The 11,953-nt window shown below is 44.8% G+C and overlaps 1 protein-coding gene across 1 annotated transcript; it reads left to right on the top strand.

Annotated features, from left to right (window-relative positions):
- The first annotated feature begins 1,525 nt into the window (after positions 1–1,525).
- Positions 1,526–10,472, top strand: LOC106597046 (D(1) dopamine receptor). The gene is made up of 3 exons (XM_014188284.3): positions 1,526–5,914; positions 6,208–7,030; positions 7,338–10,472. Exons 1-3 carry the CDS (start codon positions 5,657–5,659, stop codon positions 7,970–7,972), a joined length of 1,716 nt encoding a protein of 571 aa, XP_014043759.1. The 5' UTR covers positions 1,526–5,656; the 3' UTR covers positions 7,973–10,472.
- The last annotated feature ends 1,481 nt before the right edge of the window (positions 10,473–11,953 follow it).

The following is an 11,953-nucleotide window of genomic DNA, read 5'->3' as shown; positions in this document are numbered from 1 at the left end:
CTGATAGCTGACATGTTTAGGTAAGATTTGGGCCATTTTTAGGCCACTGCTTTAAATTCTTGTCATAATTTGTATTTCGTTTTTCATCAATGACGTCTGTTCATGGACTTTACTGAAAGTAAAAGAGTCAAAATGAGTTATTTGAATATGTCACATGTTTACTTAGAACCATTGTACTGCACCTGTCTGTACTCATTTCTGTAATGAACACAACATATTTGACAGATAATGACGTTTAATAATAAAACAAAATATGATTATTAAAATCTTGTGATAAAGACTGGTTGTCACACACAGTACAGTCACTTCAATCAAATCATCGGATGGATGGATAAATATATAACAACACCATAGAGGGGGAAAGAACATTATGTAATATTTCTAGCAGTTATCTGACCCGCCCCCTTGTCTCTCTACTTCCCCTCTCTCTGCCTCTCTAGCGCTCTCTCTCTCTCTCTCTCTCTCTCTCTCTACTTCCCCTCTCTCTGCCTCTCTAGCTCTCTCTCTCTCTCTCTCTCTCTACTTCCCCTCTCTCTGCCTCTCTAGCGCTCTCTCTCTCTCTCTCTCTACTTCCCCTCTCTCTGCCTCTCTAGCGCTCTCTCTCTCTCTCTCTCTCTCTCTCTCTCTCTACTTCCCCTCTCTCTGCCTCTCTAGCGCTCTCTCTCTCTCTCTCTCTCTCTCTCTCTACTTCCCCTCTCTCTGCCTCTCTAGCGCTCTGTCTCTCTCTCTCTCTCTACTTCCCCTCTCTTTGCCTCTCTAGCGCTCTCTCTCAATCTGTAGCGCTCTTTCCCTCCATCCCCCTCTCCCTCCCTCCTCCTCTCCCTCCCCCTCTCCCTCTCCCTCCTCCTCTCCCTCCCGCCCCTCCCCCTCTCCCTCCCTCCTCCTCTCTCTCTCGGGGATGGGGACAGATGGGGCGAACAGGAGATGTGGGAGTACTTTAATTCTGCTAACATGTGACTGAGAACTGGCACAGCTTTAAACGCTTACGTGAGGGAAACGGCTAGTCTGCGTTGGTCTCTTCAACGGATCGACTCCAGCTCCAGCGCCTCTGTTACCGCGGTGAGAAACAAACAGACAATAAGTCTCGGACTGACTGACTGAGAATTTCGAAGCGCATTAAAACAACTGGCTGTGGCCATAGTTCTACAGACCTTTACACACTGATCAAAAATATAAACGCAACATGTAACAAATTCAATGATTTTACTGAGTAACAGATGATATAAGGAAATCAGTCAATTTAAATACATTTATTAGGCTCTAATCTATGGATTTCACATGACTGGACAGGGGTGCAGCCATGGGTGGGCTTTGGAGGGCATAGGCCCATCTACTTAGCAGCCAGGCCCACCCCCAGGCCCACCCACAATCCCTCAGGTTAAAAAGACGGATGTGGAGGTCCTGGGCTGGCGTGGTTAAATGTGGTCTGAGGTTGTGAGGCCGGTTGGACGTACTGCCAAATTCTCTAAAACAACATTGCAGCTTATGGCAGAAAAATTAACATTCCATTCTCTGGCAACAGCTCTGGTGAACATTCATGGAGTCAGCATGCCAATTCCACGCTCCCTTAAACCTTAAGACATCTGTGGCATTGTGTTGTGTGACAAAACTGCACATTTTAGAGTGGCTTTCTATTGTCCCCAGCACAAGGTGCACCTGTGTAATGACCATGCTGTTTACAGTTTTTCTCAATTGCTAAAACACCATTTCTGAAACTTTGCTCCATTTCCTGAAAACATTAAACACAAAACCTCATCTCCAAGCACTATTTACATAACCACTGACTCCTCTCGCAAAATGAAACATTCGCCTCAAAACAGTTTTACCTGTGTTCAAAATCAAACACTGCTCTCAAATCATAAACAAAGTGATCTAAATGATATACACTCTCAAGCAGTCAGTAAACAATACACCGAAAAATAGAAAACACAAAAAGTATTCATATTTTTCCGTCATTGTCTTTTGATGAACGAAAACATGTTCTATCATAGTAGCTCAAAATTGATCAGAAATTACTACTCTGCTTTGCTCTTTGCAATTTTGTTTTTTGTTCTTCCTCCTCCTTGTACCCCTATTGTTACAGTACTGTACCCTGCATCTCACAAACTTGTCCTTTGTCTCTGTGATACTGTAATTCTTGTTCTTTGTTGATATGAACCTGCAACCAGTCAAAATATATTGAGCAGTCAGTACTGTTAATAAATGGAAAGCACAATGTTCAGGGCCATACAATTTGTCCATTGTACAGTATACAGCCTACAATGCACTGTACTACAGTATACAATACTAAAAGGGACAAAAATCAAAGGAGTAAACATGTTATCAATGTGCTTCTTCTTGTCTTTGGGCTGGGTCAGGCCAGAGCACTTCATCGACATCACAAGCAATATTGTCCCTCCTGAGGCAACGGGGGAAGAAGCCTCTTGTGTGCCGTATCCAGCCCTGACATGATTCCTCACCTATATCACCACAGGCTAAATCCATGGCTTGCAGCAGATTTACTCTGGTGTAGGGTTGTCTATCACACACTTTCCATCTCCAAGAGGAGAAAAACGGATTCAATCGGATTCAGGAAAGGCGAGTATGGAGGGAGGTACAAGTTCATAAACTGCCCATTGATGTTAAACCATTCCCTTACCTGAGCAGCTCGGTGGAAACTGACATTGTCCCACACTATCACATAGGTGGGAATGGGATTCTCATTTAGCTCTTGACCCTGCTGCTCTTGAACCTGCTGCTCAAATAACATATCTCTTAGATTGGCAATAAATGTTAGAAGGTGCTGGGTGTTATATGGCCCGAGTGTAACATGGTGATGTAGAACACCATGGTTGCTGATAGCAGCACAGATTGTGACATTGCCACCTCGTTGACCAGGGACTTCAACAATGGCCCGCTGTCCAATCATGTTTCGGCCTCTCCTTCTCCTCTTTGTTAGATCGAAGCCTGCTTCATCGACAAAGATGAACTCATGGGGTCTGTCCAAGGATTCCAAGTCAAATATTGTCTGTGTGTAGAAATACAATATACTGTATGTAGGATTTTGTAAGTCGTACAGAGATAGTGCTATACTGTAGAGTACAATTAGGCCTACTGTATGCACTTCTGATTCACATACATTGTATTTACTGAAGAGTAATGTCAATCACATAGTATGTGTTAGTACTGTAGACAATCTGGATTACAGTAAATGTTTCTGAATGTACACTTACTTGCACATACTGAGCTCACAGTTCTTTCACCCTTGGTGAGTTGCGCTGAAAAGGTACTCTGTATACTTGTTTCATTCGCATCCTGTTATGATGGAGGACACGGTCAATTGTGGAAATGCTCACACTGTCGATTCCCTGGAAGTGTGTGTTTTGTATCACTCGTTCCTGGATTTCTCTGAGTCGTGTTGCATTATCTTGAAGGACCATGCCAACTATAACAGCCTCTTGCTCCCGAGTGAATATAGCTGTCCTTCCACCTGCATGTGGCAGCCTTGCAATTCTACAAAAAGTAGGTATGCAGTTACAAAACATATTCATGCAGTACAATACATACAGTGATTAACTTTACAAATGTCTATTGAAACAGCTGCATATAGTGTAGTACAGTAAATTTGCAATTACAAAAATACAGTAGTATACTGTACCTGTTCTCTTCTCTGAATGTCCTTACTATGGTGGACACAGAAAATCGGCTCAAATTGGGTTGCACTCTAAGTCCTGCTTCCCTCATTGTCAGTCCATGGACAAGAACATGGTTTATAACTGTTGTTCGAATTTCATCAGATATTTCCACTCTTTGTCTTCCTTTTCCTCTTCATCCTCCTCTTCCTCTTTCTTACCCTCCTCCTCCTCTTCCTCCTCATCGCCCACCTCGCATACGCACTCGTCCTCGTCCTCTCACATTGTTTCTTCTATCCATTCTCAGACTTTCTCCTTCCCACCTTCAACAACCTGGTTGCTCTCTGAACTGGCTTATATTGGTTGTGTCGCATCATTTGAAACAGGTTAAATCAATTTTGAGCGGTTGTGTTCAATTAATGACATGTGTTCTCTATCTGTATTTGATTGTTGACACTTGTGTTTACCAGTATGGATGACATGTGCATTAGAGTGCAGAATGTGTTTTGAGAATTAGAATGTCTTAAGAGTTTTGCTGAGAAGTCTAAGTGAGATCTGCAAATTGTGTTTTACCATTTGAAATGGTTTAAGGTACTGACAACAGACTGCATAATTAGCTAAATGAGTCCAGGCAACTGAAAAATTTGTTCAGCCAATGGGTTTTAGTGTTTTAGCAATTGAGAAAAACTGTAATCGGCTTCTTGATAGGCCATAATCTATCAGGTGGGTGGATTATCTTGGCAAAGGAGAAATGTTCACCAACAGGGATGTATTGAAATTTGTGCATACAATTGAAGATAAATAAGCTTTTTTTTCTGCATATGGAAAATGTCAGATTTTTTTTTTTTAAATTTCAGCTCATTTAACATGGGACCAACACTTAACATGTTGTGTTCATATTGTTGTTCCGAGTGGTGGAGGTTTCAGTAACAATGGATTCAGCACCATGGACAGCGCCACTTCTCTATGCAGCAGACAGTAGAGAGAGAAAACCACGTCGGATTAGGCTGTGATTTATTTCTGCAGAATAAAATCATGCACTCTGGACTGTGGTTTAAGGCCTATGGGAAATTACAATAATCCTAATCTTTGAATTTAGAAATAGATAGTGCAGACTGCTGTCAATCTCTAAATTATGAACAAAGGGACTTATTGGATAGTTTGGCCACCACATTTATAAATGTACAAAATTGAAATGTAAATTAGGTTTATATGCTATTAATACGTTCTTATGGATATTTAAAATGCTAATTAAGAAATGAAAGAAGAGATGCATAGCACACTATTTGCCTCTGTACAAGCCTTGGGAAACCTTGCATGCCCGAGGCAGTCTGTCTGTCTGTCTGTCTGTCTGTCTGTCTGTCTGTCTGTCTGTCTGTCTGTCTGTCTGTCTGTCTGTCTGTCTGTCTGTCTGTCTGTCTGTCTGTCTGTCTGTCTGTCTGTCTGTCTGTCTGCCTGTCTGCCTGCCTGCCTGCCTGCCTGTCTGTCTGTCTGTCTGTCTGTCTGTCTGTCTGTCTGCGTTCTGTAAAAGCGATTATCACCAGCTGTTGGTGCACGTGGTTTCTAAAAGCAAAACACTGAAGAGCACAGAGAGAGAGAGAGAGAGAGAGAGAGAGAGAGACAGAGAGAGAGAGACAGAGAGAGAGAGACAGAGAGAGAGAGACAGAGACAGAGAAAGACACAGAGAGAGAGAGACACAGAGAGAGCATCACAGATAGTTTGTCATTATACTCGAGGAAGAAGCCCAGCCGCACATCGCGGTTTGAGTGACACCGATACAGGTTTACAGTTACAGGTTTACAGCACAGACGGAGTGAGAGATTGGAAAAGAGAGAGATAGACAGGGAGAGAGAGAAATAATGGAAAGAGTGTGGAAATAAATATTGGACTAATAAAAAAATACACCAACGGAGGACTATTTCTTCCCTCTCACATGAATGGGAATACAGCGGGACATGATATGGAGTCTCGTGAGCTATTTTTCAGTGTGTTTGATTGACACACTTTTAGCACCACTGAACATCTGACGGTGGAAGGGACGAGGCATGCATAACACGAGCCACCGCCTGGCAGAGAACGAGAGCGAGCCTCATCTGCCCGACCCACACACGGATTTACCCGCCACTCGCGTGCTCATCGGCTGCGTCCTCTCACTGCTCATCCTCTGGACGTTACTGGGTAACTTCACGGTGTGCGCGGCGGTTCTGCGCTACCGGCACTTGCGCGCCAAAGTCACCAACATCTTCATCGTGTCTCTGGCGCTGTCGGACCTCCTCGTGGCGCTGCTCGTGATGCCGTGGAAGGTAACGTCTTATAATCGATTGATTATATTTCATTGATTTAAAATGGATTGATAACAGATATGATTGCCTAGAAAACAGATTTCACTGTCTCAAAATTGTCATTGACTCATTTGTTTTGTCAGTTGTATTATTGTGGATTGACACTAAAAATAAACGTTCTCTCTTTCTCTTTCTCTCTGTCTTTCTCTCTTGCACTCTCTTTCTCTCTTACTCTGTCTCTCTTTCTCTCTTACTCTGTCTCTCTCTCTGTCTCTCTCTTTTACTCTCTCTCTCTTTTTCTCTCTCTCTCCAAGGCGGCGGCAGAGGTGGCGGGGTTCTGGCCCTTCGGTGCGTTCTGTGACACCTGGGTGGCGAGCGACATCATGTGTTCCACGGCGTCCATCTTGAATCTGTGCATGATCAGTGTGGACCGCTACTGGGCGATATCCAGCCCGTTCCGTTACGAGAGGAGAATGAACCGCCGCGTGGCCTTCGTCATGGTCGGCGTGACCTGGACGGTCTCCGTGGTGATATCATTTGTGCCCGTTCAACTCCACTGGCACCGGGCTGCGATTACTGGAAATACCGGGAGCGGTGACGAATTTACCCGGGACGTTAGTGGATTTAACGTCAGCGGGGTATATCAACTCCACAGGGCGGAGGAGGCGAACGGCTGGAACTGTGACTCAAGTCTGAGTCGGACCTACGCCATCTCCTCCTCGTTGATCAGTTTCTACATCCCCGTGGCGATCATGGTGGTCACCTACACACGTATCTACCGGATCGCCCAGGTCCAGATACGCAGGATATCCTCTCTGGAGCGAGCCGCAGAACACGCACAGAACTGCCGCTCGGACCCGCACGTGGATGTGGATGCAGATGGGCACGTGCACTCTTTCCACCGCCGTCATCATCCTCCTCTTCGTTCTAAACACCGCTGCTCCATCTTTCACCAAACTACCAAATCCCCAAAACATCATCATCATCACCCTGATCTTCCTCCCCCACACCGGGCCCTGAGGTACTCCATTAGGAAGGAAACCAAGGTTCTGAAGACTCTGTCTGTCATCATGGGGGTGTTCGTCTTCTGCTGGTCCCCCTTCTTCATCCTCAACTGTGCCATGCCCTTCTGCCCAGGTAGGCTACTATGACCTTCCAACTCAAATACATCAATGTATTATTAATTGTCATGTTGAAAGAACATTCAGGTCGGCAACATAATTCCCTTCGATAGTTTTTATTGATGTCGTGTTTTGGATCCCATTGTTCCGAGCACAACAACCTTCCTGAACCTTCTTTTCAGTTTTACATTCCTGTCCAGACAACATTTCAACTCTTGGTTAAAGTGCCAGAACACTACAACTATTTATGAAATATCACTGATCTGAGAGCAGCCTCCCAGAAACGTGATCCCTATCTAACTGTCATGTTCCCCCACACACAGGTCCAGGTACAGCCTCTAGAACTGTGTCAGACCCCTCCTCCCAATCCTCCCAGCTGTACTGTGTCAGTGAAACCACCTTCGACGTCTTCGTGTGGTTCGGTTGGAGCAACTCTTCCTTAAACCCCGTTATCTACGCCTTCAACACGGAGTTCCGCGAGGCGTTCCTCCGCTTGCTGGGTTGCCGTGGAGACAACGGGTGCTTTGGCGGCTGGACTACGAGCGCCACGCGTGCGGAGAGCATTGTCTTGGCGAGCAACGAGGCCGGGATGGAGAAGAAGAACTCGCTCCACACCACGGAGATGGGCGGGGCTTACGATACCGGCTGTGGCGCCGGTAGAGGTAGTGTCACATCTGGTGTAATCCGCGACCCGGTTAGGGGGAGGGTACTACCGACATTGTTAACGGACCGTAGAGGAGCTGTAGAGGAGCCGGTGTGTGACTGTGAGGTGGACCCGGTTAGAGGAAGAGGGGACAGCGGGGCAAGTCTCTCGAGGACGCCACCGGCAACGTTAACGAACTGTAGAGGGACGACAACACAACCAGAGGCGGTGTGCGACTGTCCCATGGAGGATTGTAAAATAGACGTAACAGATAGGGGACAACGGACTCAGATGATTCCCTCACAAACTTTCTAATGAACTTTCAAACTGTGCCAAACTGACCGTACCGTTGATGTCTGTAGTCGTTTCATTTTCAATGCATCCACTACTAGTATTGTCTCAGCTGTTAATGGATTACATATATCCAGGAAATAGCTATAACAGGTTTATCCAAAACATTCATTGGCCAATTTGATGAAAGAGCATTGAGGATTGATTGAAACAGGGACATTTTCCACCAATGCTCTAGGTTAAGGTTTCTCCAGCTCTAGTTCCTGAACCCCCAAAAGCTCTGTGATATATTGCTGATCTGACCTATTTTTATACAAGTGGTCCCTCAAGGAGAAAAGGATAGTAATAGTAATGGTAATGATAGTAATGATAAAATAGATGTGGTAATGGTAAAACTGGTAAACAACCACATTGGAAAACAACTGTTCTAGCCTGCCGTTGCATTAGGTCAACATTATTAGGTCAATATCATTTGGTCAATATCAACTCCTGATTGGTGTAGGTCAATATCATTAGGTCAATATCAACTCCTGATTGGTCAAAGTCTGCGAAAGGGATAGAATGTTAGAAGAATAGAATAGATCTTCCCTGAGCTGATCTAGATTTGTATTTCTACTGCAGTCTCTCAACCGTGGTTACCATCATATCTGTTGTGGACCTGTGGGCTTTATTTGTGGGGGAAGTGTGACACCGTCTGGGTCTGAAATGGCACCCTCTTCCCTATGAAGTGCACTACTTTTGACCAGGGCCTATAGGGCTGTAGTGCACTACTTTTGACCAGGGCCTATTGGGCTGTCGTGCACTACTTTTGACCAGGGCCTATAGGGCTGTAGTGCACTACTTTTGACCAGGGCCTATAGGGCTGTAGTGCACTACTTTTGACCAGGGCCTATAGGGCTGTAGTGCACTACTTTTGACCAGGGCCTATTGGGCTGTCGTGCACTACTTTTGACCAGGGCCTATAGGGCTGTCGTGCACTACTTTTGACCAGGGCCTATAGGGCTGTAGTGCACTACTTTTGACCAGGGCCTATAGGGCTGTAGTGCACTACTTTTGACCAGGGCCTATTGGGCTGTCGTGCACTACTTTTGACCAGGGCCTATAGGGCTGTAGTGCACTACTTTTGACCAGGGCCTATAGGGCTGTAGTGCACTACTTTTGACCAGGGCCTATAGGACTGTAGTGCACTACTTTTGACCAGGGTCCAATGGCACCCTTTTCCCTATATAGTGCACTACTTTTGACCAGGGTCCTTTGGGACACAGCCTCTGTATTTCTCAGATTATGAGGGATTATCTCTCCAGGCCCTGGGGATCTTGTGTGATGTCATGTCACGGTGACGATGATGATGTCCATCCTGGGTATTTCTAAGCATCTATTATACAGTAACAAAGTCTCACAACCAGAGCTCCCTCTCTCTTTTTCTCTACATCTCTTTCTCTCCCTGTCTTCCCCGCTCTCTCTCCACACCTCTCCCTCCTCTCCATCTCTCTCTCACTTATTTTCCTCTCCACTCTCTCTATTCCTCTATCTCCCTCCCTCCCTCCCTCATCCTCCTTCTCTCCTCCCTTGTCCCATCTCTAGTCTACTCCTCTTAAACACATCCTCTCTACTCTTCTCTCCCTTTCTCTCTCCCTCTCCTCTTATCCCTCTCTCATGCGAGCAAGAAATCATTAATTTGTTAATCACATCCTTTCCCTGATTAGGGTTAGTGTGACCTGCCTCATGCATGGTTGGCACAGAAGGACATGAATGACTGGCTTGAATTGTGAGTTTGACCACACAATTTATTTTCATAATGAGCCAAAATGTTAAATGCTTTAAACCCAAAGTTGCAAAAGAAACGTGATCTATTTAATAAACACAGGAACAGCTGCATCTAGTACATTCACACTACTTTAATGCAGGCTACATCAATTACAAATTTCTCAGAATAGGGGGAAAAACACATCACCAGATTCACAGGGAATACATGACATAGTATGGCGATGCAATACTCCAAGCCGCAGCTTCAAACTACTTGTCCAACATAGAGAACTGATGCTGTATACCGGTTGTTGAGTTGGATTGGCATGGGGTATGAGGGGTACGTGGGTGACTTTTGGATTGTCTTACTCATTGATAGGAAGACGTTTGGTCCAAATCAGATGTTGGGTACTATATTTACTGAATATTATCTGAATCCTATGAATTAAAATGACCAATTTGGATCCAATCAATTCAATTCATTTTCTCAAATAGTATTTGAACCCAGGTTGCATATTGTAACCTGTGACGTTGGTTGGAATGGCTTTGCGTGCCGGTTTCCTGAATCAAATCTCTCCGATCCATAACCTAACATGCAGAATGTGTGTATATGCTTGCCTCTGACTAAAAGCTAAGCCCAGAGAGAGAGTGTCTGTGTTTAAGAGTGAAAGAGAGAGAGAGAGAGAGAGAGAGAGAGAGAGAGAGAGAGAGAGAGAGAAAGGGAGGAAGAGTGAGAGAGAGAGAGAGAGAGAGAGAGAGCGAGAGAGAGAGAGAGAGAAAAACGGAGAGAGCTTGAGAGAGAGAGAAATGGAGAGAGAGAAATGGAGAGACAGAGAGAGAGAGGAAGAGTGAGAGAGCGAGAGATAGAGAGAGAGAGAAATAGAGAGAGCGAGAGGGAGAAATGGAGAGGGAGAAATGGAGAGAGAGAGGGAGAGAAATGGAGAGAGGGAAAGAAATGGAGAGAGAGAGAGAAATGGTGAGAGAGAGAGAAATGGAGAGAGAGAGAAATGGAGAGACAGAGAGAGACAGAGAGAGACATAGATGGTATGTTAGTTGCGTAACCTCCCTCCTCTCTCTCCCTCCCTACCACCTCTAGGTTCTCTCCCTGGACTGTTAACCTGTCATCATGTGTTTGGTCCCTGATTGGTGGAAAGCTGAGCAGCAGGCTGTTAGTGTTTTTCCTCTTCTCTTCTTTTTATTTCTTTTTTGTTGTTGTTGTGAATGACTGAGTCTGTCTCCCAAATGGAACCCTATTCTATTCCCTACATAGTGCACTACTTTAGACAGGGACCCTATGGCACCCTATTCCCAATATAGTGCACTACTTTAGACCAGGACCCTATGGCACCCTATTCCCTACTTTTGACCAGGGTCATTTGGGACATACTGAGTCATACTGATGTAGGATCGTATTTTGATCACCCTGTTGCAGGAGAACTTTCCTGCTATGCAGGAAAATGTAAATGTGTAGTGCATTTTAGGTTAAAAAGGCTTCTGAAGTTTGCAATTTCCACATTGAAATTTCAAACTTGATTTTTCCATTACGAAAAATGTATCAAACCTTAACAAAATGTCCATTAATTATAATCCACATTTCCTGTTGCTGCAGGATTATTTTCCTGCTGTGGCAAACTGGCTCAAATTTAGATCCAACATCTGTATGAAACAAGGTCAATGTGATGTACTGTGAACAGGACAGGAAAGGTCTTTGGAGAGAAGGCGAGTGGGGAGAGGGAGAGAGGGATGTGGGAGAGATGGATGGAGAGAGAAACAAAAACAGAGATAGAGGAGGGACAGGGAGACAATGACAGAAAGGGACACAAAGAGAGAGAGACAGAGAGAGAGAGAAACAGAGACAGAAAGAACGAGAGAAAGTGCACATGGGAGTGTTTGACCTTCTAAGCCATGCTCCTGAACCACAACACACTGGTACATACTGGCACACCACTCTTCTGTAATGTATTCATTCAACACACCTCCAGGGTCTCAATAAAAATTCAACACACCTCTAGGGTCTCAATAAAACATGCAGTAACACAACAACCAACGACTGTCCCCTTTCTTCTTCCTATTATCATCTCATCTAGTTACAGTGTTCTAGAATGGGGTTTGTTTCTTCTTCCTATTATCGTCTCATCTAGTTACAGTGTTCTAGAATGGGGTTTGTTTCTTCTTCCTATTATCGTCTCATCTAGTTACAGTGTTCTAGAATGGGGTTTGTTTCTTCTTCCTATTATCGTCTCATCTAGTTACAGTGTT

This window comes from Salmo salar, chromosome 08 (assembly GCF_965601325.2).
Source record: "Salmo salar chromosome 08, fSalSal1, whole genome shotgun sequence".
Classification (NCBI taxonomy): domain Eukaryota; kingdom Metazoa; phylum Chordata; class Actinopteri; order Salmoniformes; family Salmonidae; genus Salmo; species Salmo salar.
The sequence above is the reverse complement of the archived record's forward strand: the minus strand, read 5'-3'. Positions and strand labels throughout refer to the sequence as shown.

Bases quoted from the DNA above. Each gene is read 5' to 3' on its own strand.
- LOC106597046 (XM_014188284.3), top strand. From the start codon at position 5,657: ATGCATAACACGAGCCACCGCCTGGCAGAGAACGAGAGCGAGCCTCAT. The intron at 5,915-6,207 runs GTAACGTCTTAT...TCTCTCTCCAAG, and splicing joins TGCTCGTGATGCCGTGGAAG to GCGGCGGCAGAGGTGGCGGG. The intron at 7,031-7,337 runs GTAGGCTACTAT...CCCCACACACAG, and splicing joins TGCCATGCCCTTCTGCCCAG to GTCCAGGTACAGCCTCTAGA.